Source organism: Zalophus californianus, chromosome 2, assembly GCF_009762305.2.
Source record: "Zalophus californianus isolate mZalCal1 chromosome 2, mZalCal1.pri.v2, whole genome shotgun sequence".
In the NCBI taxonomy this organism is placed as follows: domain Eukaryota; kingdom Metazoa; phylum Chordata; class Mammalia; order Carnivora; family Otariidae; genus Zalophus; species Zalophus californianus.
The window spans coordinates 187,486,996-187,513,209 of record NC_045596.1 but is presented as its reverse complement, the minus strand read 5'-3'; the positions used below and the strand labels follow the sequence as shown (position 1 = coordinate 187,513,209).

The following is a 26,214-nucleotide window of genomic DNA, read 5'->3' as shown; positions in this document are numbered from 1 at the left end:
TGATGGGTGTGAGGTGTGAAATTTTTTTTTTTTTTAATTTTATTTATTTGAGAAAGAGAAAAGAGAGAGCACGCACATGAGCTGGGTGGAGGGGCAGAGGGAGAGAGAGAAGCAGGTTCCCCGCAGAGCAGGGAGCCTGACATGGGGCTCGATCCCAGGACCCTGGGATCATGACCTAAGCTGAAGGCAGACGCTTAACTGACTGAGCCACCCAGGCGCCCCTTCATTATGGTTTTGATTTATGGTATTGAGCCATCTTTCACATGTCTGTTGTCTATGTGTTTATCTTTTTTGGAAAAATGTCTGTTCAAGTTCTCTGCCCATTTAAAAATTTTTTTTATATTATGTAAGTTCTTTATGTTTTTTATATTAACCTTTTACAGAACGTGTGATTTACATCTGTAAATCTTTTCCCTTTCTGTAGGTTGCCTTTTCATTTTGTTGTTCCCTTTGCTATGCAGAAGCTTTTGAGTTTGATATAATCCCATTTGTTTATTTCAGCTTTTATTGCCCTTGGTAGAGAGACTGGTCCTCTGGAAAAAACAACAACATGTATATATAGAGAAGGAGGGGGTGTAAGGGCAGAGGGAGAGGGAGAGAGAGAATCATAAGCAGGCCCCCCGCCCAGCACGGCGCAAACATGGGGCTCGCTCTCACAGCCCTGTAATTTTCTTTGTGATGTCTTTGTCTGGTTTTGGTTATCAGTTAATGCTGACCTTGTAAAATGAATATGGAAGCATTCCTTCCTCTTCAATTTTTTGGAATAATTTGAGAAGAATAGGTACTACCTCTTCTTTAAATGTTTGGTAGAATTTACCTGTGAAATCGCCTGGTCTTGGGCTTTTTTTTTGGGAGTTGTTAAATGACTGATTCTGTTTCATTACTTGTAATTCGTCTATTCAGATTTTCTATTTCTTAGTGAGTCTTAGAAGGTTGTGTATTGTTAGGAATTTATCCATTTCTTCTAGGTTGTCCATTTTGTTGTGTATAATTGTTCTTAGTAATCTCACGATTATTTGAATTTCTATGGTGTCAGCCATTTCTGACTTTATTGGTGCCCTTCTCTCTCTTTCTTAACGAGTCTGGCTAGAGTTTTATCAGTTTTATCTTTTCAAAGAACCGGCTTTTAGTTTCACTGATCTTTTCTATTCTTTTTTTTATTCTCCATTTATTTCCCCTCTGATGTGTATTATTTCCTTCCTTCTGCTAACTTTGGACTTTGTTCGGTCTTCTTTTTCTAGCTCCTTTAGGTATAAAGATTTATTTGGGACTTTTCTTGCTTCTTGAGGTAAGCCTGTAGCACTATGAACTTCCCTCTGAGAACTGCTATTGCTGTGTCCCCTAGATTCTGGAAGGTTGTTTCCATTTTCTTTGTCCCACGGTATTTTTCAGTTTCCTTTTCGATTTCTTCATTGATCCACTGGTTGTTCAGTAGCAGGTTGCTTCTTCTCGTTTGTATTTTTTCCAGTTGGCCTGAATTTGAGACAGGCGATCTTTCTTGGAGAGTACCATGTGCCTTTTAAATGAACGTGAATTCTGTAGTTTTGGGATGGAATGTTCTGTATATGTTAAGTCCCTCTGGTTTAATGTGTCATTTAGGGCCAGGGTTTCCTTATTGATTTTCTGTCTGGATGACATTGATTTAGTGGGAGTTTAATATTAAAGTCCCGTATTATTATTATTGTATTGTTAATTTCTCCCTTTTTGTCTGTTATTACCTGCTTTGTGTTTAGGTGCTCCTGTGTTGGGTACATAGATGTTTACTAATGTTCTGTCCTCTTCTTGTATTGACCCCTGATCATAATGCAATGTCCTTCTCTGTCCTTTGTTACAGTCTTTGTTTTAAAGTCTATTTTGTCTAAGTATTGCTACCCTGGCTTTTTTTCCCATTCCATTTGCATGGAATATCTTTTTCCATTCCTTCACTCTCAGTCTGTGTTTACGTCTGCAGCGTGTTTCTTGTAGGCAGCCTAGAGATGGGTCAGTTTTTAAACCCATTTAGCTACACTTTGTCTTCTGATTGGAGCATATCAACATGCCATTTTGTTAACCATTTTCTGGTTGCTTTTGTTGTTCTCTGTCCCTTTTTTCTCTTGGCCCCTTCCCTGCGGTTTGATGGTTTTCTTTAGTGTTTGGGTTCCTTTCATGTTCTTTTGTCTCTTTTAGGGTTTTGGTTATCATGAGGTTCATATATGTTGACCTGTATAGAACAGTCTGTTTTAAAATGACAGTCACCTCTAGTCCTTGGTGGGATAGCCAGGGCTGCCTGGGCCCAGGCAGCCCCCGGGTCCTCTGTGCCGGCGGAGGGGGGCACAGATGCTGCAGTGGGCACAGGCCAGAGGGTCCTGGCGTCCTCTGCACTAGCACTGCCCTGGGACTGGCTGCAGCTGGGCTGTACACAGGTTGGGGGGTCCCGGCACACCCGGCTGGGGGTGTCCTGGGGGGTTGGCTGGAGCCGGCTGGCGGGCGGGTCCCGGTGCACACAGCCCTGCAGCCGCCAGCCCCGGAGGAGCGGTCCGAAGGCCCGGAGCCTGCTCCAGTCAGGCTCCCAGGCAGAGGGGGAGAGTAAGTAATGGTGCCCCTCGGCCCCACACAGGTCCAGCAGTTTCCCAACAGCCTGGCGGATGTTCTGAGGTTAGTAAATGGGTTTCCTTCACTTACAAGTCTCTTTGTCCTTCAAACTGATGTTTTGTTTTTGGGGTTTTTTTTGCTCTGCCCCCCCCCCCCCCCCGTGCTAGTCCTCCTCCCACGGGCCACTGCGTCAGGGCTGGGGTTCCCACCGTCACCCTGTGCCCATCTCTTACCCTTCTCTCTCCATGGGGCCCCCCTGGCGTCGGCACAGCAGCGGCTCCATCAGGCCTCAGGTGTGGTTCAGGAGGAACTGCTCCGTGGGTAGCTGGAGATTTGGTGGGTTCAGGGTCCTTCTGCCCCATCTCTGAACTCCGGATGTGTGACAGGGTCCTCCCTCGGCCACCTCAGGTTAGAACTCTTAGCGGTCAGTGTCTGGCTAGTGTCTGGATCTGGCCTCTAAAACTACTTACACACTCCCAGCTTGCCACTTAACATGGTCATTTGAACCAAATGACTATGAACCAAGTAACAGTAAATTTTGGTGACAAGCCAGCCTGAACAAGCAGACAAGTTTAACTTCTCAAAGAATTTTTATTTACAAAAGTATAGTATCAGAAGGCAACAGGCAAGAGCAGGGGGACTAGTCTTTATATAGTCACATTTCAGTAGACTGGTCTTTCTGGTCAAGGAGCTTCTCTAATTGATGGTTGATATTTTGTAGGTGGTTTTCAGCTCTCAGAAGGGTTCTCGCTTTGAGTAACAGAGCTGGAAGGCTGGATGAATCATACTGTTGAAGGAAAATTATATTTAGATTAACATGCATAAAAGAACTTTTATAGCCTATCTGTTATACAGCTCAATGCTAAGAGCATTTCACTTTCATCTTTTAAATTAGGATTTTTTAAAAAACTGGTTTAATCCTTTTCCTTAAGGCATAATTAATTAATAAGGTTACAAGGGAACTGCTCTAGAAAGCTTAGGCTGACCTCCTCCCAGAAGACCAGCTGGTTCCAAGAACAGTGGCATCTAAATTATTTAAAACAAAATTATTCCTGGTATGGATCGAGGCTACGTTTGGGCAAGTCTGCTGATCTCATACCTATTTTAAACCCAGAAAACTGTAAGGCAGATTAACTTCTACTGGAAGAACTAATGGAAGGAGAATACCAGGCCCATAAAAGTTCGCGAGGAAAAAAAAGGTCATCTAGAAAAATTTATGGGGAAGACGAAAGACAAAATTAGAATACAAACCCAACATAAAATAGAAATCAAAACCCAACTCATGATTTTGAAATAACTAAGCCAAGCTTCATGTTGTAAACTCTATCTAAGGATGAGGGACTATATTCCCCTTACAGAATTTGCTCATACTTAGGACAACCGTTTAATTTCATTTTTTTAAGGTGTCTTCCTTAGTAAGGAAAAGAGCAGCTTTGTGTAGAAAAGCTCTGCAACTATTACTACCACCCACATAATCAGTTCTTTCTATACCCTCCCCTATTACTGTGGACTTCAGTCAAACAGATATTTGGGAGCCTACTGTAGTCAAGCTGCCATGGGACACTCGCTCTCAGGGAGGCGTGAGGGGTAGGACTAACATTTGGGGTTAGAGTTCTGGTTTAGGAAAGAAGACCGATCCCCAAATGTCTACTTTCCACAAAGGAAGACAGACACTACAGCAGAGCACAGAAGGCCTACGGGCATGTGAAGGACACGTTAGTAAGAGTAGTGTATTCCGGGCAAAGTCGAGTCATTAATCTAAAAGCATTCTATTTTCAGATCTAATATACAAACAAACTGAAGGCTTTTAAGTCAGTGTAAAAAACTTAGAAGTGAAGAATACAAGTATGATCATAAGATATATGTATTTACATTTTATATAAAATTATATATATTTTTTTCCTGTAACTTAAATTTCTATTGATCTGAGCTGGTTATCGTAACAGCAGCAGTGTCTGCAGCAAAAATCCGGAAGCAACAAGTTTTATTAAAACAAAAATATACCATGCCTTTCCCTACTCTATGTCCCTTTCATGTTTCCCAATTAGACCTACCACGCATAGGGGATAATGGCTTGTTTTCAGATAAAAAAGCTACTGTGAACATGGGCAGAACAAAGAACAGGTCCGTGTGGCCTGACAGTGACGATTCTCATGAAGCAAAGCACAGTAGTTCAAGTGCTCTCTTGTTAAGTCAGTTCTCTTTAATAAAATCAGCGTTTCTAGATTGTTCTCTATTCCTCTCGCCTGAAGTAGCTAAAGAGGTGATGGGAGAACACATTTTCATGGATTCACAGCGACGCTGTTTGGGTAGACTGATGTTGCACCCCAACTTCTCTCTCCCCCAGGCTTCTTCAGAAGTTCTCCACTGTGTAGATGCCCTCATCTTCTGAATCACAGTGAAAAATAAAAACTGAAGTTACCGTTTCCTTTACATGAGGTTCTTTCTCTCGAATATCTGAATAATCTTGATGAAGCTTTTTTAGGTTCGATAAGAAACACACTGCATTCCTCAGGGAAGATTTTCTCTCCTTAAGTTCGTCATGTTTTATCTGTAGTTGTTTCAGCTGCGGTTCTAACCTGCAACAACAACAACAAGTTTCCCCCAAATGAATGCCTACAGTCAAGTGTAACAGCCTAGGGGGCAGGAGGCTGAGTGCACAGGTCCACTGAGGCAGGACCACGCAGGGCAGAGGGGCTAGGTCTTTAAAGAACCTTCAGTTCTGAAACTGTGGATGTGTGACAGGTTCTAAATTCCAATTTAAAATATAGACAAAACTCTGATACACAATACATGAGGAATCAGAAATGAAACCCACAGAAGACGATGCCTTGAACAGCCCACAAGCCATCCAGGCATTTTGAGGGAACTGCGGTTAACTTCTCCCAGCCGGGCAACAACGAAACGTGGACCAAAGGCCTTCCCTCTGCCCATTTTCCAAGGTCCAATAAAACCAGTGGAAAACTTGATCAGAGTGCCCGGATGGAAACCGCACGGGTAGGCTACTTTCTCTCTCAGGGGCTTAGGTTCTCACCTATAAGACAGAAAGGGACACGTGGAATTTTATGGACCAGGAAGGGGAGAGGCTGCCAATTCTTTATTCTCTTAAAGGTAAAAGGTAACTGTCCTCTAATGCCGTTTTAGAAAAGGCCTTTCAACAGTTGCATCTGGGGGACAAATGCAGCAATTGTGGAAAAGCTGACAAGGGTTGTGGTCAGGGGCGCAGGATCAGCCATCAGTCTGCAGACCTGAGATTCTGGCCCCCACTTCCGGCGTGGGACTGTGGGTAAGTATCTCTGCCCCAGGCCTGAGGTCTTACACACGTCAAGTCAGAATAACGGCACACCGCAGTTTTCTTTCTGGGCCCTTTCAAGATGTACTTTACAACGCCTAGAACTGTATCTAGAAAAGGAACCAAGAGGCTGGTCTTTAAAATGTCGGATTCTGATGAAGCAGGACACCGCGCGCATATGTAAAGCGAGCAGGCCGGTGCACAGCACGCCCGGGAAGCGCGCTCGAACGCCGTTTCCCTTAGGCCGGAGCCCGGGGGAGCTCTGCCCTGGGCCAGTGCCGCGCCACAGCCCACACGGGGAGCCAACACGCCGGACGCCCACGCTCGCCCTCTTCCCAACCTCTCTGGCCGCCTCTTTAAAACTCGCCACTACTTACAGGCGGTCTTTTCTGTTAATTCCACTAGTCCCGCCGTTTTGCAACACCCTGGAGCACAGAGTGAACCCGACTGCTTCCCTACCGCTCAGCTCGCACCGGCTCCCGAACCCCACCGCGGGGGCAGCCGCGGCCGCTCTCCCGGCCCCGCACACGGGAGCGCGGTCACCCGAGCGCCACGCCAATGATCCCGCCCACAAGAACCGGGAGCACACAGCCCTGACTGAACGCCAGCTACCGCGCAGCGCTTTGTGTCTGTTCACGCGTTTAATCCTCCCAGCACCCTGGGAAGGGTGGGTCTTGTGCTCATTTACAAATGAGGGACCGAGGCCCTGGGGGGGTAAGGAGCCTGCCCGAGGGTGCACGGCCGATAAATGGCCGGCCCTGGGTTCAAACCCGGGCATCTAGTCCCCGAGTCGGTGCACGGAGGCTCTGACTGGGCTGCCTCATAGGCCGGAGTTGAGAGATCTGATGGTGCTGACTTCTCCTTTGCCAAAAGCTCCAACTGGGCAGGACGACCACCTTCACTGAGCTTCCCGGCACAGAGAAAGCCTGGGATTGCAGTATCATCCAGCAGAGGGTAGCAGCCCCACGCGATGTGCTCTAATTAAAGCCTTCCAGGTAGGTTCCCAGAGGGGTCTGACATCATCTTACCAAAGCAGTTCATCCTGGAGTTCAAGCAAACGTTGCCTTTTCTTTTCAATATCTGAAATAATCTAAAGTAACACAATAATTTGTTAAAATAACGCCTTAAATGTCCGAGCACTGCTAGCTACCCTGTACCAGGTGCTAGAAATGGGAAGTGGGAAAGAGACTCCATTGTTCCCCTCAGGGAACTGCGGTCTGAAGGGAAGACCGACGCCGCACACAGACCTGACGTAAGTACAGCTCGTGAGGCGTGCTGCTAAGGGGACGCTGAAGAATGGGAACAGCAGGGGCATTTACTCCAGGACAACTCTGAAGAGAAAGCAGGGGCCAGATCTTTACAACCCTGTGAGCCATCAAGCAAGGAGTTGGGATTTTATGTAGGTACACTACGAAAATACTGAAGGAGAGTGCCCTGATCCAATCCGTATTTTAAAAGAGTATTTCCACGTAACAAATTATCTCAGCCATCACTTTTAGGCACTACCAGACTATTCCACGGCTGGACATTCAGACCGTTACCCTGTAAGCAATGAAGGCTTGACCAGTAGGACAATAAAACTGAAGGAAAAAAACCAGCAAAGGCGGCCTGTAATCACTGAAACGAAAATATATACCTTTCAACTCCATTTCTATTATAAATGTGGAGGGGGAACTGCTCTTCCATTCCTGGATTCCTGCAAGTGTGGAGCTCAGAGGTCATCTGGTCCACCCATACACTGATGGGGAAGTAAGGCCCGGCATTCACTGGCTCGTTTCTCCTCACACATCCCAGTGGTACAGAGTTTCCAAGAAGGTGGGACAACGTCAAAGTAGCAGAACCAGGACAAGAAATGAGGTCGCCTTGCCCTTAATGCAGTATTCTTCCTGGGCTGCCCCTTGAGACTTGGGACAGTTCTTTATTCTAAAAGGTTTTACTCTTTGACAGCCACAAAAACAATAAGTATATATTACTTATACAGTTATTAGTTACTTAATAGCATGGAAGTGGTTATTTGGGGCTTGATAGCCTTTTTAGGCTGGTTGGGATCCCGATCCCTTAGCATGCATTAATAGTACACAACCACAAGACCTACCAAATAAAAGCCTAAGAAAAAACAACTTCGACAAAGCGAAGGTCCTGAAACCCAGAGTCAGGGTGTTACTTAGCTCTGCACGGGTCAGGGTTCTGTGGGACTGTATGCTTCTAATAACGCACGTCATTTACCTTTGTGTTCTTCCTTTTCAGAGTTTTTGACATCTGGACTTCTTTAAGCTGCACAAAAGAAAAAATAAATATTTGTGGGCATTTTCCAAAATTAAAATGTTTATTAACTCAATATATTGCATTTAGTTTAAAAACAACCTGTGAAACATGAACAGTTCTAATGAGCTCTCTACCACGTTGCCAGCAAAGGCAATCTTTTCTAAGATAACCGTACACTGCCTCAGGATGAGCAAAACACATTTAGACCCAACAAATTTATGTCAAGGAACTTACCATTTTGATGAGTTCTTCTTTCATATTAGAATGAAATTTTTTGATGGCTTCCTTACAAATTTTAGATTCTACTTTTTGTCTATAGCAAGAAAGAAAAGATCAAACTAGGTATCACATAAAGGATTTTGAAAGGTATGTTTCATTTGCTTAGCACATCAACAAACCATGATTTGGCATACACCATTTTGAATATCTAAGATGGCAGGGCTAGAGACATTTTTCAGGCTTAAAAAATATACTGGAGGGGCGTCTGGGTGGCTCAGTTGGTTAAGCGGCTGCCTTCTGCTCGGTCCTGATCTCCTGGGGTCCTGGGATCGAGTCCTGTCATCAGGCTCCCTGCTCAGTGGGGAGACTACTTCTTTCTCTCCCTCTGTCCCCTACCTGGGCTCACGCTCGCTCGCTCTCTCTCAAATAAATAAATCTTAAAAAAAATAAAATACTGGAGGGCGCCTGCGTGGCTCAGTTGGTTGAGCGGCTGCCTTCGGCTCAGGTCATGATCCCGGAGTCCTGGGATCGAGTCCCACATCGGGCTCCCTGCTCAGCAGGGAGCCTGCTTCTCCCTCTGACCCTATCCCCGCTCATGCTGTTTCTCGCTCTCTAATAAATAAATAAAAAAAAATCTTAAAAAAAAAAATTCTGGAAACAGCCTCAACAAAAGAGAAGGAACGGGAAATATTTTCCCCTAAACCTTCAGGTATGTGGTTAGCTTCACTCCCTGCCACTGGCTCTGTCCACAGGTGAAGGCAAGTGATGTAGAAAGGTGTACAGCCAGTCCCCATCCTTTCCTGCCACCGGATCCAAGCAGCAGACTTCAGCCCCTCCTGCCTGCCAACAGCTGGAGGAATACTTGTGTAACACATCTGGACTAACCAACAAGTAGGGAAAAGCAAGCTGGACTGAAGCAGCCAAAAGTCCAGTTCTTCAAAATCTTGCAAAGCTGACCCTAACAAACTGGTTCCGGTCCCCATCATCAGAAGAGGGCCCAACACTCCCAGTCTGGCACAATTGGGGCCGCCTGGCAGACCCCCGGTGTGCAGCGGCAGCTGCCATCTTCCAGGACAGCAGCTAACCCCCTACTCGGCCTCGGCGCCCTAGGATACCTTTTAATCGAAAGTAATAAATATTGTAAAAGTGACAGGTAATTAGAAAACGGTTTCTTTCTTGGGGGGAAATCCATGAGCAAGAAAAGTCACTCAGGAGAAGGGGACTGAGCTAAGCATAACACAAGAGAAGGCCTGTACTTTCGAATAGATCTTTGTAAAAGGTCTCATCAAAAAAGTGTTAAAAGGTATTTCTAGTGACATCAGCAAGAGAGTGGAATAGGAAGCCGCAGGCCAGATTCCCTGCACAGGGAAACCAACTTAACCACTATATTACATCCCAAAAGGCCTTGTCCGAATCCCAGAAACCAATTAAGAAGTTGTAGGCAAGTTCAAAGTCAGGAACAGTCCTACTGATAAGAAAAGCGGTTTCATATCAACCTGGACAGCCCATCTCCCAAGCCAGCACAGCTTGGTTCAATCGAGGAGCTCCGTGTATGGTTTCTCCCTTGGGAAAGAAAGAGTGGAACGTGTGTCCAAGGCTCTGGCTTTTCAGGGGGCTGCCCGAGGAACTCCTTTCCACAGCGCCTGATCTGGAATGCTAACGGAAGTGGCATATGTGGGATGCCTGGTTGCCATGGAGAAGAGAGTTCAGCGACTGCTGTAGTAACAGAAGCAGCAATGCTACGCACAGCGGATCGGGACAAATAGCCCAGCTCGCACCTTCTCCCTTGGGAGGGAAAGAGAGGACTAGAAGGTAATCCAACGTTTGGAATGGTTTCCGTGTCACCCGAAGTACAGCAATGGTGGGAACTGAAATAGTTTGGATGCCTTTGGTCAGAGAGACGAAAAATGAAATAGTTTGGATGCCTTTGAGTTCAGCAGCTTGTTGCAGCATGAGAGAACCCGCAGTACCACAGAGAGACACCAGAGGGAGCTCTAGTCTTTAGAGATTACAAATCCCTAAAAAAGAAAGAAGCAAACCTCTCTATTTGGGGAATCACATGCACAAGCCCAAAGAAGATACATCTCCAGCAACGGATTGAGGGACCACCCAGGCTGATTGGCAAAGGTCTTCCCCTGTACAAATCCAGTGTAAAGATGGAGAGGGGTGGCTGCTTTTTAAATGTACAAAACACAGCAAAAAAGAACAAGGCACTAGAAGAAACAAGAAAACATAATCAAGTGGGGGAAAAAATCCCCAGAAATAGACCCTAAATAAAGAAATGGAGACGTGTGAATTGGCTAACAAAGAACTCAAAAATAATCATCTTAATGAAGCTCAATGTGTTATAAGAAAACACAGATGAATAACTAAAACTACATCAGGAAAATGATGCATGAACAAAATGAGAATATCAACAAAGAGAACTTATAAAAAGAATCAAAATCTGGAGCTGAATAGTACAATGACAATTGAAAAATTCACTAGATGGGTTCACAACAGATTTGATCAAGCAGAGAAAAGAAACGGCAAACTCAAGAATGAGTTATTTGAAATTATCAAATTGGAAAAGTAAAAGAATGAAGTGGAGAACAGTGTATGGGACTTATGGGAACCATTCAATACACCATTATGTGTGTTACAGGTATTCCCCAGAGAGGAGGGAGAGAAGGAGCAGAGAACTTATTTGAAGAAATAGTGGCCCCAAACTTCCCAGATCTGAGGATGGAAATGGACATCCAAATTCACAAAGCTCTCAGCTAAGAGGAACCCAGAGAGGCCCAACACTGACACACATTATATTCAAAGTCAAAATTCAAAGGCACAAGTAGAAGGTAGCAAGAGAAAAGCGACTTGTCATATACAAGGGAACTCCCATAACATTGTCAGTCATCATCATTCTCAGCAAAGACATTACAGGACAGAAGGGTGGGATGATCGATACAAAGCACTGAAAGAAAAAAAGTGCCATCCAAGAATACTATACCTGGCAGAATTATCCTTCCAAAATCAAGGAGAAATAGAGACTTTCCCAGATAAACAAAGGCTGGGTTCATCATCACCAGACCTGCCTTATAAGAATTACTAAAGGGAGTCCTTCAAGTTGAAACAAAAGGACACTAGACAATAACACAAAGACATATGAAAATATAAAGGTCTCTGGTAAAGGCAAATATACAGATGAATACAGAACCCCATAATACTGTGATAGTGATGCATAAATCACTTTTCATACTGATACAGAATTTAAAAGATAAAAGCATAAAAAATAACTATGAAACTGTGTCAGTGGTAAAAATATACAAAGGTGAAATCTGTGACATCAATAACAAAGTGTTATCCCCATACAGTGGGGGAGGAAGACATAAAGGAGTGGAGCCTTTGTAGGTGATTGAGGTCAAGTTACCATTTTAAAGCAGACTGCTATAAGATGATTTATGTCATCCCCATCGTAAGCACACATAAAATCTATAGAAGCACCAAAGAATACAGAATCAAGACATGCCACCACAAAAAAAAAAAAAAAAAATCAACGAAACACAGAGGAAGGTGACAAGAGATAAGAAGGACAAAATAACTGTAAGACCTAGAGAAAACAATAGACTTCAGTAGTAAGTCTGTCACTATTAGGAATTCCCCAATCAAAAGATATCAGAGTGGCTGATTGGATTTAAAAAGATCCAACTACATGCTGTCTACAAGAGACTCATTTTAGTTAGGTATAAGGAAATACACAGGCTGAATGTGAAAAAGATACTCCAGCAAATGGTAACCAAAAGAGAGCAATGGTGACCATACTTATATCAGACAAAACAGATTAAGTCAAAAATAGTCACAAAAGAAGGCTATTATGTAATGATAAAAGGGTCAATTCACCAGGAAGAAATAAAAGTTACATGTGCACCCAATACTGGAGCAATTCAACAATTCTGAATTAACAGGATTGAAGGGGAAAACGGGCAGTAACACAGTAATAGTAGGTGATTTCAATTACCTCATTTTCAGTAATACATCAACCAGACAAAAGCTCAGTAAGGAAACAGGATTTGAACAAAACTATAAACCAACTGGATCTAATAAACCTACACAGAACATTCCACCCAATAACAGAATCCACATTCTTCTGACATGCACACGGAACATTCTCCAAGATAGATCCCATGTTAGGTGACAAAGTAAGTCCTAACCAACTTAACATGACTGAAATCATACTGAGTATCTTTTCAGACCACAGTGGAACAAAACTAGAAATCAACAGCAAAAGGAAACCCAGAAAACTCACAAATATGTGGAAATTAAACAACATACTCTTGAACTACCAATCGTTCAAACAAGAAATAACAAGGGAAATTAGAAAATATCCTGGAACAAACAAAAACAAAATGTACCAACACTTATGGGATGCAGCAAAAGCAGTACTAAGAGAGAATTTGATAGCAGTAAATACCTACATTAAAAAAAAAATACTTCAAATCAACAACCTAACTTCACATCTCAAGGAACTAGAAAAAGATCAAACTCAACGATAGCATAATGAAGGAACAGTAAAGATTAGAGCAGAAATAAATGAAATGAAAAACAGGAAAAAATTAATGAACCTAAGAGTTCTTTGAAAAGATAACAAAACTGACCAATCCTTAAACAGACTAAGAAAAAAAGAGAGAAGACTCAAAAAATGAAAGAACAGGCATTACAACTGATGCCACAGAGGTAAAAAGGCTCTTAAGAGACTGCTGTGCACAATTACAAGCCCACAAATTGGGTAACCTTCACGAAATGCAGAAATTCTAAGAACATAAACCCTGCCAAGATTGAATCAGGAAGAAATAAAAAATATGTTCAAACCTACAGTTCATAAAAGTAGACTGAATCACTAATCAAAAACCTCCCATTTAAGACCCCCAAACTGGGTGGTTTCACTGGAGAATTCTACCAAATATTTCAAGAAGAATAAACAATCCCTCTCAAACTCTTCCAAAAAATTTAAGAGTGGGGGAGTAGGGTGGTGGGGAAACATTTCCAAACTTATTTTATGAGGCTGGTATTACCCTGATCAAAATCAGACAAAGATACTACAAGAAAAGAAAACGACAGACCAATATCCTTATTGATGCAAAACTCCCCAACAAAATACTCAAAAAGGAAATTCAACAACACATTTAAATGATTATATAGCACAGGAAAGTGGATTTCTGGAATGCAAGGATAGTTCAGCATACAAACTACAATCAGTGTAACACACAATAACAGAATGAAGGACAAAAGCCACATGATCATCTCAACTGATACAGAAAAAGCATTTGACAAAATCCAACACCCTTTCATGATAAAAACTCTCAACAAATTATGAATAGAAGGAAATTACATCAATATAAAGGCCATACATGAAAAGCCTACAGGTAACATCATAATCAACGGTGAAAAGTTAAAAGCTATTGCTGTCAGATCAGGAACAAAGTGGGGATGCCTCACTTGCCATTTCTATTCAACACAGTACTGGGAATACTAGCCAAAGCAATTAGGTAAGAAAAAGAACTAAATGGTATCCAAATTGGAAAGGAAGAAGTTATCTCTGTCACAGAGGACATGATTTTATATGTAGAAAATCCTGAAGATTCCACACACACACACAAAACTGTGAGAATAAACAAATTCGGCAAGACTGCAGGATACAAAAAACACACAGAGAACAGTTGCATTTCTGTATACTAACAATGAACAATCCAAAAAAGTAATTAAGAAAACAATCCCATTTACAATAGCATCAAAAAAATAAATAAAATAAAATACTTAGGAATAAACTTAACCAAGGAGGTAAAATATACATTGAAAACTGTAAAAACATTGTTGAAAGAAACTGGAGATACAAATAAAAGGAAAAACATCCCATGTTCATGGACTGGAAGCCTTAATACTATTAAAATGTCCATACTACCTAAAGCAGTCTATAGATACAATGCAATAACTACCAAACTCCCAATAGCATTTTTTGCAGAAATAGAAAAAAAAAAATCCTAAACTTCATATGGAATATCAAAGGACACCAAATAGCCAAAACAATCCTGAGAAAGCAAACCAAGTACTTAACGCTACTGAAATGTATACTTAAAAATGGTTAAATGGTAAATTTTATAGTATACAAATGCACATTTAAAAATAAAAATAAGATAAATAAAAATCAAAAATAAAATTTTAAATAAATTTTAAAGATAAAAAATAAAAATTCACAATTAAAAATATACCAGCTCTATCTAATAAAGGTATTTCTAATATAAAAATGAAATCATGATTTTAAGATGTTAAAAACACATAAAAAATTAGGAAAACCGATTAGGTCTTTCTGCATATGGCTTACACTGATGATAAACTGGTAGACTGTACCAACCAAAACAGTGGTGGTCTACATACAATAGCCAGACACAACTTTTTCAAATTCTAGTATCTTAAAAATTTGGTCACTTCCCTACAAATAACTAATTGAATCAGTTATAAAATAGCCTATGTTTGTAATGTTTCCATTTCACGGCATACTTCCCTACTTATATATACATTGGTAAACTGCTTACAATCTGTTAAGTTTAACAAATTATTCAGGTGGTGAGTTCCAGATATAGGGTAGTAATAATAGCACACCCTCAAATAGTTAATTTGATTTTGAAAGAACAAAACTTTTCATGTGGTTGAGAATACTTTAAGAAAATAACACAAGACCAGAGATTCTTCCAGAACCATGGGGTATGACAAAAACACAAGGGTATAATTTTAAAAGTCTATGGAGTGCCTGGCTGGCTCAGTCACTAGTGCATGCAACTCTTGATCTCAGGGTCGTGAGTTCAAGTCCCACACTGGGCATGGAGCCTATTTAAAAAAAAAAAAAAAAAAAGGCTAACAAAAATACCATACCTCTTCTAAATCATTTCTTATTATCAAGAACACTATGCTAAAAGGCAAGATACTGCCATTTTTCGTAAACATCAGAAATCTAAGTCTTTTCTTCCTGTTGAAGAGATTTATGAACAGGAGATGGTCTATAGGAAGAGACCTTCTGTACCAATTTTAACAGCAAACTGGCTTTAGAACATACAGTACCAAAAAAAAAAAAAACAAAAACAAAAAACCCAACCAAACAAACAAAAACATACAGTACAGAAGAACAGACAATTCCCACAAAGATAACGATGAGTTAGCATGACAGGTGAGAAGGGCCAGGGGCTGTGGCCCAGGGCGGGAAAGGACAGGTCAAGGCTGGCCTCTGCTTCTTCCCCAGGCTGATTCTCCCCGCTGTGCCTCCCTCCCAGCTGCAGCCACTTAGACCTCTGTCCCTGAGACTTTAAGAGTAAAACCTGGTCTGTGCTTGAGGGTCTGGAGAGAAACACGGAGACTACCTTTGCGAGCTGTCTCCTCCGCCTTCCCCTGCCAAACCCCCAGGGCTGGAGAACGATAATCTTACTAAGGAGTGTAGCGGCTCTTAACGCTACTTATCTCTGGAGGGTTAAGGTTAAGTCCTGACCTGACAGGTTATTTTGTGGGGTAAGTGACTGAGGCTTCCCATCTTAGGCCTTATCCACCCCCATCCCTTGTACTCCTGCGAATGGATGGGAATCAAGGCTTGGTTTTCCCCGGTATACGCTGTCGGACAAAGAAGCTGACAGACTGGGGTAAACGAGCTCATAGGTTGGAGTAACAACACACTGGAGGAACACAACTATATCAAAGAGAAAACAAACTATTAGATCAGAAATTCTAAGAGAAGCAGGTATTTCATAAAGATGACCCAGTATTTTGGAAGTAGCCTAATAAATATTCTAAAGAGGACAGTAGCAACAGAAAACATGACGTAAAAGGAACCGAACAGAAATGTTAGACAAAAGGTCATATGGCTCCATACAGAACGCAGGAGATGGGGTAAATGGCATAACGGATGTATCAGAGAAATAAGTTAGCAAACTTCTAGTTTCTAGACTGAGGAAATCTAGAAAAACAAAGCAGAGGACAAGGATATAACATTAGAACAAAAATAGTTTTAATTTTGGAATTAAAAAAGAACCGCCTTAGACTGGAAAAGTCAGACCCAATATAGTGAAATTAAAGGATATCACAGACAAAATATTCTAAAAGCCTAGAGAGAAAGAGCAGATCACATATAAATAAGACTTCGACAGACACCAAATTTTCCAGATCAACACTAGATGCAAAAGAAGACAAAGGAACAGTGATTCCTAAGTATTTAAGGAAATGATTTAGAACCTAGAATACTATATCCACCTAAACTGTTATTCAAATTCAATGTCATGACCAAAATAATCCAAAGGATTTTGAAATTTTACAACACAAAGAGTCACACTCAACAGTGTTGGGATGAAACAAGGAAGAAAAGGTACATTACCCGAGGTTGCTGTAAGAAATGTATGAAATAAAGGTGATCAGATAAATACATTAATAAGTGTTGTTGCTGTCTAAAAAAGAGAGAAAAAATTTATTTTACCCCAGAATTAAAAATCTCTGGGATAGGGGGAAAGGGAGAGGGGACCAAGAGTTAAGAGAGCTTACTAATGGAGACTTACAAATTCTATTTTTTAACAAAGTTATAATTAAAAGCATCAAAGTAGAACAAAAAAAGATCTAAAGAAGTAAAAATAATATATCAACACGTTCTTCCAAATACACTGGTAATTATAATAAATGTAAATGGACTGAAGTCAACAAAGATGGACATATTGGATTTAAATTTTACTAATTCTTTTAAGATTTCATTTATTTATTTGAGAGAGAGAAAGAGAGACAGTGAGAGCACGAGGGGCAGAGGGAGGGGCAGAGGGAGAAGCAGACGCCCCGCTGAGCAGGGAGCCCAATGCAGGGCTTGATCCCAGGCCCTGGGGATCATGACCTGAGCCGAAGGCAGACACTCAACCAACTGAGCCACCCAGGCGCCCCTAAACTTTACCATTACTTATAAAAAAATTTTTAAGGCCAAAGGCTGGAAATAAAAGGAAGTGAAAAGAATGTAAGTTCTAGCAAATGCTAGCAAAAGAAATCTAGTGACACAATACTAGCACCAGATGAAACAGATTTTAAGACCAAAAGAAGCGTTTTTAGGAATGGAGAGGATACTACAGAAGGATAAAATGTGCAGTCTATAAGACAGAGCAATTTTCTTTTTCTTTTTATTTTTTTTAAAGATTTTATTTGACAGAGAGAGACACAGCAAGAGAGGGAACACAAGCAGGGGGAGTGGGAGAGGGAGAAGCAGGCTTCCCGCGGAGCAGGGAGCCCGACGCGGGGCTGGATCCCAGGACCCTGAGACCATGACCTGAGCCGAAGGCAGACACTTAACGACTGAGCCACCCAGGCGCCCCGACAGGGCAATTTTAAACATGATGTCCTAACAGAATAGTCTCTAAATATATACAGCATAAACTGATAAAAGAATCAAGAAAAATAATACTGATGCTACAGAGATCCAATAATTAGATTCCCTACAGATGATGCGCTAGGCCATAAAGAAATTACAAAAAATATCACGAGTCTATCAAATTTGATTAGGACATATGTAAGACACAAGGTTAATACAAAAATATAAATTAAAAAGTCACATATTTGGACATACCAAAACATACTACTAAATAATTCACAGGATTAAAGAAAAAATTATAATGGAAATGTAAAAATAGGTAAACTAGATGATGAAAATACACCAAGAGCCATGGGATGAGCAAAAGTGGTGCTTCAAGGAAGATTCATTGGGTGCATATATCACATCAGAAGACTTACTTATACTCTAGGATGGTTTTCTCAAATGCAGACAAAACGACATCTAAGTCCACGATGTCACTGGCTTTCTTTCCTTTCAGACACCAAATATGTACAGAGTCAGAAATATCTAGAATATTAAGAGAAGTCCACTTAATATACTGATTATATTTTGGCTCTAGGCCCAGGGTTCTGAAAATCTACAACAAAAACTGCCCCACCAAATTGCCAAAAATAGCTATGGTTGACGAGGCACATGGGAGGAGACAGGACTCACTTGTCCCCAGGCCAGGCCAATCTCACAAATCCCCGTCTATACGCTCACTAACTGCCTCTACACTCACTAACTGCCGTCTCCTTGGTTCTCCCGTTTCTGCCAACACAGCCTGAAGTACCACTGACTCACAACTACCAGCTCTACCTTTACTTAGTAGTCTGCTCCTACCCAACACTACTTACTGGTCACAGAGCTCTTTGTTACTTGTAGTTTCTTAATTTTAATCTACCTAATAGGCCACATAGAGATTCCCCACTGTGCTGATTTAGTCTCAGTAATGTGGATGAAAGGTCCAGCACTCAGTAAGAGGGGGTTGTAGAATACCTAATGATAAGGATAGGATCCCATTTGGGGTGAGCAGTGTCAGTAAAAGGATTGAAGAGTATATATCAAAAAGCAGGGTGGCTCTTTTTTGGGTGACGGGATTAGTTGGTGATTTTATCTTCCTTTCTATACTTTCCAAATTTTTCTAAACGTATATGATGTCTTTTAGCTTTTAAAAGATTAAAAGATTATCTTAAAATCTATATAGCTTTTATATAAGATATATTATACATCTATAAAGATATAGTCCTTAAAAGGAAATGAAAGAGGAAGGAAAGAGAGAAAATGCTTTATTTTCCTCCCATTTTTCAATATACTTTTATTTGTATCAATAAAAATGCAGAACAATGTGGATGAATCTCAAAAAAGTTATGCCGAGAGAAAAAAAAAAAGCCTTATTCAAGGTAAAACTATGTGATGTGTTCAACACTGTGTTTCAACACTGTGTGATGAAAAATTAAGGTGATAAAGCAGGTATAGGAGTAAAATCTGGGAGTATAAATATATACTTTAAGATTCACCTTTGTTGTAGTTTGAAAATTTTCATGACATATGTTGTAAAAATTAGTTACTACAAAATCACAAATTTTTAGCTTTTTAAAGTAGCAACTTTATGTACTTACAATTTACTGCTTTAACAACAACAAAGTTTTTAAAATAAAATTCTTGAATGCTTGACAAAGTATAAAACACTATTTTGTACCTGAGTCTATGGCTTCACTTCTTGATTTCTTCCTTTTGCCACCAAACATCTTTTTCTGAGTTTTCTACAAAACAAAACAAAACAAAAAAACAAAAGCAAAGATGTTTATTTAGGAAAAGTTTTCCTTCTCTTATGTAAGTTATCTGATCATGGTATTTCAAACACTCTCAGTTCTGGCTGTTACTCTCATTTAGTTCTAAATTATTATGTATACTACCTAAATTAATATAAAGAGACATTGAAAAATTAAATGGTCTCTTGGGGCGCCTGGGTGGCTCAGTCGTTAAGCGTCTGCCTTCGGCTCGGGTCATGGTCCCGGGGTCCTGGGATCGAGTCCCGCATCGGGCTCCCTGCTCCGCGGGGAAGCCTGCTTCTCCCTCTCCCGCTCCACCTGCTTGTGCTCCCTCTCTCGCTGTCTCTCTGTCAAATAAATAAATCTTTAAAAAAAAAAAAAAAAAGAAAAATTAAATGGTCTCAAAAAGTAAATAAAACTTTTAGTTGGCTTTGAACAGTGGTTGCCTTGGGGGCGCCTGGGTGGCTCAGTCAGTTAGGCATCTCCTTTGGCTCAGGTTGTGATCCTGGGGTCCTGGGAGCCAGCCCTGCACGGGGCTTCCCTGCTTAGTAGGGAACCTGCTTCTCCCTCTCCCTCTGCCCCTCTCCCTGGCTCATGCACTCGCTCTCTCGCTTGCTTTGCACTCTCTCTCAAATAAATAAAATCTTTAAAAATTAAGAAAAAAAACCAAAAAACCAACAGTGGTTGCCTTGGAGGAAGTTCAACTTTTATTACTTAATAACCTGTGGAGTCAGGCTGCTCTCTGCTCCAAGCTAGGATGAAGGAAAAGTTCTACACGAGCTCTGGGGCCACACCACACCATCAGATGGGGTTGGGGAGGAGGCTCCTTTACTTAGGTGTAGGACCCCAGGGACCCGCGGCAGGGAAGCTCAGAAGGGGCGCCCTAGGAATGCCCGCTCCCCTCCGCACCCACACCGGGGGACGACTCCGCCAGCAGTGCGGGACTCCTATTCTGCTGAGGCGGCGGCGACCAGACTGCACCAGCAGAGGCGCCGGGAGCAGGCTGCTCAGAAAAGAGCACCGGGAGTCCAGGTGGGGGTGCCCTGAAGGTCCTGAGTCCTCTGCATGTGCAGAATGAGACTACGTCAAGCTTCCTGGAAAGCGGGTAGCACAGGATTAAGAATGTAGCAAGTCGGGGCGCCTGGGTGGCTCAGTCGGTGAAGGGGCTGCCTTGGCCTCGGGGTCGTGATCCCAGGGTCCTGGGGCAGAGCCCCGCATCGGGCTCCCCACTCAGCGGGAGAGTCTGCTTCTCCCTCTCCCCCGCCCCCTCTGCCTCCTGCTTGTGCTCTCTCTCTCTCTCTCAAATAAATTTTAAAAGTCTTAAAAAAATAAATAAATAAAAAGACTTTTTAGGCAGGACTGCAATTCAAAAGGATTGAGAAGCACTACCCTTGAGTAAGGCCTACTCAACACCCACCCTAAGAAAACCTAAAACTCATCTCAGACCAGATTCGCTAGAAAGACAGAGACTGGAGGTTGTAAGTAGAATTCAAAGATGATCCCCAGTGATCTGCAGAACTCCCTCCCTTGAGTGTGGGTGGGGCCTGTGAATAGGATGGGCTACTTGTTCCCTCTCTCAGGTTACCTTAGCGGAAGACTCCACTGTAGCTGACTCGAGAGATTCTCTGGCTTTGAAGATGTTAGCTGCCATACTGTGAGAGGGCGGCATGACTAAGACCTAATGGTGATCCCCAGCTTCAACCAGAGAGGAAACAGGAACCAAATTCTACCAACAATCTGAATGATCTTAGATGCGGAGCATGAGCCTCGGATGAGATGTCCGTCCTGGCTAGCATCTTGATTTCAGCCCTATGGGACCGTGAGTAGAGAATTTGGCTAAGAGGGACTTCTGACCGCGAGAAATTGTGAGCTATAAATGTGTGCTGTTTTAAGTCACAAAGTTTGTGGTAACAAACATGCAACAATTATAACAGAGGTTGAGTCTCAGTGAGTTCGAGCTGCTTGGAAAATACGTCAGGCTTTCCACAAGTTGACCCTAACAAAAGATAAAACCAAGCTTACAGAAGTTAAAGATGATCAGCCAATAAACAAGCTACCAATTAGAATAAAAAGTCAACATTTGTAAGCAGATAACAGAATTCAGAGTCTCAACAACCTGTCAACAATATCCAATACACAATCCAAAAGTATTAAGTTAAAAATGTTATATAAAAAATGTGACCCATAGTCAAAACAGAAAAAAATATTCAAGAGAAACTAACCCCAACTTAGCCCCGAAGAAAGACTTTGTTAAAGCAGCTACTTCCCAAAGAAGTAAAAGGAAATGGTGGCCTTAATGACTACAAAAAACCAGGGTACCTTAGCAGAGAAAGAGAAACTATATTAAAAAACAAACAAACAAACAAAAAACAAACCTAAATGGAAATTCTAGAACCAAAGAGCATATAACTAAGAAATCACTGGGTCATGCTTCAGTTTCCTGTGGCTGCTGTAATACATTACAACTTGACGGCTTAAAACAGAAATTGATTCTCCAACAGTTCTGGGGGGAAGTCTGAAATCAGTTCCAATGGGCCAAAATAAAAGTGTTGGCAAGACACTTAGGTCCCTGGGCATGTGGTGCTGGATCCCACAGCTCCCATTACAGACTTATCTGTGGATGGATGCCCAACCGTTGCTGCTGCGGGGGGTACACAAAGGACGTCTTACTCAGCCATGATGCTCTTGTTTTTGTCTTTAAAGTGTATCTCTTGCAGAGTAGCATCCAGTTATCCACAGTCTCTGCATTGCAGTTGGAATGTTTAGTTGACTTACTTTTGATGTAATTGTTGGTGTGGTTATTAGGTGTAAGTCAGCCATACTGCTCTTTTGTTTTCCATTCATCTACTTCGTCCTGCTATTGCCTCTCCAAAAGCCCATTTGCTTTTGATGTAATTTTAAGTATAATTAGGTTCAAGTCTACCATCCTCCTTACTGTTTTCCACTAGCCTTTCATTTTTTTTTTCCCTCTCTGTTGCTAATTTTGGGTTAACTGAATATATTTCAGTATTCCATTTTCTTTCCTCGATTGGCTTCTAGATGCCTCTGAATTTTTTAAGAGTGGTTGCTCCTGGGTTAAAAATATGCATCCTTCAGTTAGCAAAGTCTATTTAGAATCAGTACATTACCACCTCACATCCTACTTCCTGAGAGTTAACTACTTCCCACCGCATAAATCTCATTACATAACCACGTTATTTTCTTTATCCATCATCCTCTGTGCTGCTTTGGACACAGGTTTTGCTTCTACAGACGTTGTAAACCCAACCTTAAGGTGTTGTCATTTTTGCTTGAAACAGCTGTTTCTTAAGGAAATTATGAGAAGAAAAAAAATATGATGTAGTTTTTGTCACCCACTCATTTTTTAAAATTTATTTATTCTCTTTAAGTAGGCTCCATGCCCAATGTGGGCTCAAACTCACGACCCTGAGGTCAAGAGTTTCATGCTCTGCCAACGGAGCCAGCCAGGTGCCCCCCTCCTTTTTTTAATTGATTTTTCTTTTCCAGTTGTCTTTTCTCTTTCCTATAGATTTGAGTTTCCTTCTGATACCTTTTCTCTTCAGCCTAAAGAACATTCTGCAGCATCCTTTTTTTTTTAAAAGATTTATTTATTATTTATTTTGAGAGAGAGAGAGAGAGAGAGAGAGAGAGAGAGCACATGAGAGGAGGGAGGGCCAGAGGGAGAAGCAGGTTCCTCGCTGAGTGGGGAGCCCGATGTGGGACTCGATCCCAGGACTCCAGGATCATGACCTGAGCCGAAGGCAGTCGCTTAACCAACTGAGCCACCCAGGCGCCCCTGCAGCATCCTTTTAATGCAGGTCGGCTGGCAACAAATTCTCTCAAATTTTCTTTCTGAAAGTGTGCTTATTCACCCTTTTTGAAAGGATGTATTCATTGGACGTAGAATTCTGGGTTTAGATTTCTTTTTTCCTCAGCTCTTTAAGTATGTTTTTCTATTGTTCTCTGGTCTCCACTGTTTCTGTGAGACAGCTCTGAGACTTGTCATTGTTCCCATGTATATTTACTCTGTCCCTTTTCTCTGGCTGCTGTCAAGATTTTCTGCTTTTCTTTGTTTTTTGGCATTTTAACTATGATATGCTTAAGTATGGTTTTATCTTGCTTTAGGGTTTACTGAGCTTCTTGGATCTGTAAACTGGAAAATTCCAGTCATTTTATTTCTTAAATTTTAATTTTTTCTACCCCCATTCTGACTCTTCTTTCAGAACTTTTTTTTTTTTTTTAAGATTTTATTTATTTATTTGAAAGAGAGAGAGCACACAAGCAAAGGGAGCGGCAGGGAGAGGGAGAGGGAGAAGCAGGCTCCCCGCCGAGCAGGGAGCCCGATGTGGGGCTTGATCCCAGGACCCTGGGATCATGGCTGAGCCAAAGGCAGACACTTCACCGACTGAGCCACCCAGGCACCCCTCACATTTTTTCTCTCTGATTTGCAAATTGGATAAACTTTTATTGCTTTGTTTTCAGTTTCACGGACTAAACTGGCAGGTAGAATCTGCAGCGAAGGGGGACGCCTGGGTGACTCCGTTGGTTAAGTGTTCAACTCTTGATTTGGGCTCAGGTCATGATCTCGGGGTTGTGAGATGGAGCCCCATGTCAGGCTCCGTGCTGGGTGTGGAGTGTGCTTGGGATTTTCTCTCTCTCTCTCCCTCTGCACCGTCCCCTCCCCCACCCCCACCGTAAAGAAAGAGGGAGAGGGAGGGAGAGAAAGAGGAAGGGAGGAAGGAAGGTCATTTAGTGAAGCCCGTATGTAGTGAATGGTGCCCCTTAAGATATGTCCATGCCCATGAGTGTCATCATATGTATCCTTTATGAGAGAGGCAGAGGGGGATGAGACACACACAAAGGAGATGATGATGTGAAGATGGAAGACAGATATGGAAGTGATGTGACATCAGCTGAGGAATGCCAGAGCCACCAAAACTGGAAGAAACAGAAAACAGAATACGCTTAACTGACTGGGCCACCCCGGTGCCCCTAATGTCCTGGTTTTAATCACTGCGCTTTGGTAATGTAAAAAGTAAGAATTAGATGAAGCTGGGTAAAAAACATGTGGGAACTTCCTGAACTATTTTTGTAACTTTTAAGTGTAAAATTAAGAAAACAAAGAACAAAGCTACAAAATTCATGATGCAAAACTCCGGAGAACTAAAGAGAATCCACAAAATTGGGATATTCAAAACCACCTGAGGCGCCTGGGTGGCTCAGTCGGTTAAGCGTCTGCTTTCGGCTCAGGTCACGCTCCCAGGGTGCTCAGTAGGGAGTCTGCTTCTCCCTCTCTCTCCGCCCCTCTCTCTCTTACTGTCTCTCAAAAAATAAATAAGATCTTTAAAAACAAAACAAAACATCCGAAAACTCCACTTTGTAATCAAGTAGACTATTCCCCCCACCATAAAAAGACCGTAAGGAGACATAATATCGGAACATATGTCAGTCACCTTGACCTGAGAGCACATTCCCACCAATACCTCAAACAACTGCAAATTCAAGTTCCCATGGGATGTTCACCAAGACAGACCAATAAGAGGCAAAACAACATGTATAATGTGCTTCTATTTGTGTAGAAAGGGGAAACTAAAAGAAGAAAAGAGATCCGTATTTGTTTACACAGGCAGAAGAAAACTGGAAGAACACGTAAGAACCTACTTAGAATGTCACCTGGGTGTGTATTTACTGGGTGAGGAAGATGGAAAGTGGAACATGATGCAGCAGGAACATATTAAAACTTTTTTTGGACATGAGGAATGAATTATTCAAAGCATTAAACCAAATGAATAGAATGATATATTAAGAGCGTGACCAAAAGATAATAAATGTCAAGAATTTAAAACAGAGTGCTTATGACCCAGAAATCTTAGCCACTTTTTTCCTAAGGAAATGATCGAGGGTGTATACCAAGATTTAGCTAGAGAAAAATTCATGAGAGCACTTAAAAATGTTTTTGAATCGCAACCATTCGTTAGAGATTAACTACACTGCAGCACACTCATTAACGAAATGGCGTGCGCTCATTAAGATGGTAGCCTAGAACACAAGTGCCCAGGCTGGTCCCACTGGGGGTGAGCAAAGTGCAGGAAAGGCGCTGAGGAGCCTAGACCAAGGAGCAGAGTGGCTCTTTTCGGGAGATGGGATTGATTGTAGGTGATTTTATTTTCCTTTCCAGACCTTCTGAATGTTCTCAAACATTTTTATAACAAAAATATGTAACTTATCTTTTTAAAGAAACAAAGGAAAGAGAGGAAATGCTTTATTTTCCTCAACTCTTTTTTTTTTTTCCCCCCTCCAGGGGGATGGCAGGCACTCTCTTACCTCTCTTACCGACTGATGTGGTTCTGTCACGGTCTCTTTTTCAACAACTGACTTGGCACTAAGGGGTCTGATTTTTTTAGGAGTGACCGACTCAGCCAGTTTCTCTGGAAGCTCCAAAAATGTACATGGTGTATCTGAAGTAGGTTCGTGTGCTTGTATCCTTATTTTCTCTGCAGATTGAACTTTTCTTCTTATATCACCTTCTTCGGTGCTTTCAGATTCATCGCTAATGGGCTTGACTTTTCTTCCTGGCTATGTCAAGAAAGGAGCATTACTGGTTTAGAAAATACAAATGCTTTATCATCCTTACTGTAATAGTGGATAGCCCTAGTTAAGCCCCTCTTTCTCATTTCCCACCTTCCAGCTTGAACATAACAGGAAGATGGCAACGAGATTAGCACGTAGGTGGGGAAACC

At 41.8% G+C, this 26,214-nt stretch overlaps 2 protein-coding genes across 5 annotated transcripts in view; one reads left to right on the top strand and one right to left on the bottom strand.

Annotated features, from left to right (window-relative positions):
• The window catches only part of PRIMPOL (primase and DNA directed polymerase), a 58,617-nt gene extending 49,171 nt beyond the window's left edge, over positions 1 to 9,446 (top strand). The window contains exon 17 of the mRNA XM_027598386.2: positions 9,100 to 9,446. Coding sequence (XP_027454187.2) covers positions 9,100 to 9,231 — 132 coding nt within the window. The 3' untranslated portion in view covers positions 9,232 to 9,446. The remainder of the gene's footprint in view (positions 1 to 9,099) is intronic.
• The window catches only part of CENPU (centromere protein U), a 34,582-nt gene continuing 11,524 nt past the window's right edge, over positions 3,157 to 26,214 (bottom strand). Inside the window, exons 6-13 of one of the 4 annotated variants that reach the window (XM_027598393.1) lie at positions 25,799 to 26,050; positions 19,402 to 19,465; positions 18,119 to 18,227; positions 8,363 to 8,441; positions 8,090 to 8,137; positions 6,892 to 6,953; positions 4,994 to 5,150; positions 3,157 to 3,358 (exon numbers count right to left, since the gene is read on the bottom strand). In XM_027598393.1, coding sequence (XP_027454194.1) covers positions 3,227 to 3,358; positions 4,994 to 5,150; positions 6,892 to 6,953; positions 8,090 to 8,137; positions 8,363 to 8,441; positions 18,119 to 18,227; positions 19,402 to 19,465; positions 25,799 to 26,050 — 903 coding nt within the window. In that variant the 3' untranslated portion in view covers positions 3,157 to 3,226. The remainder of the gene's footprint in view (positions 3,359 to 4,993; positions 5,151 to 6,891; positions 6,954 to 8,089; positions 8,138 to 8,362; positions 8,442 to 18,118; positions 18,228 to 19,401; positions 19,466 to 25,798; positions 26,051 to 26,214) is intronic. The other 3 variants (XM_027598395.1, XM_027598394.1, XM_027598396.1) reach the window with 3 other exon arrangements.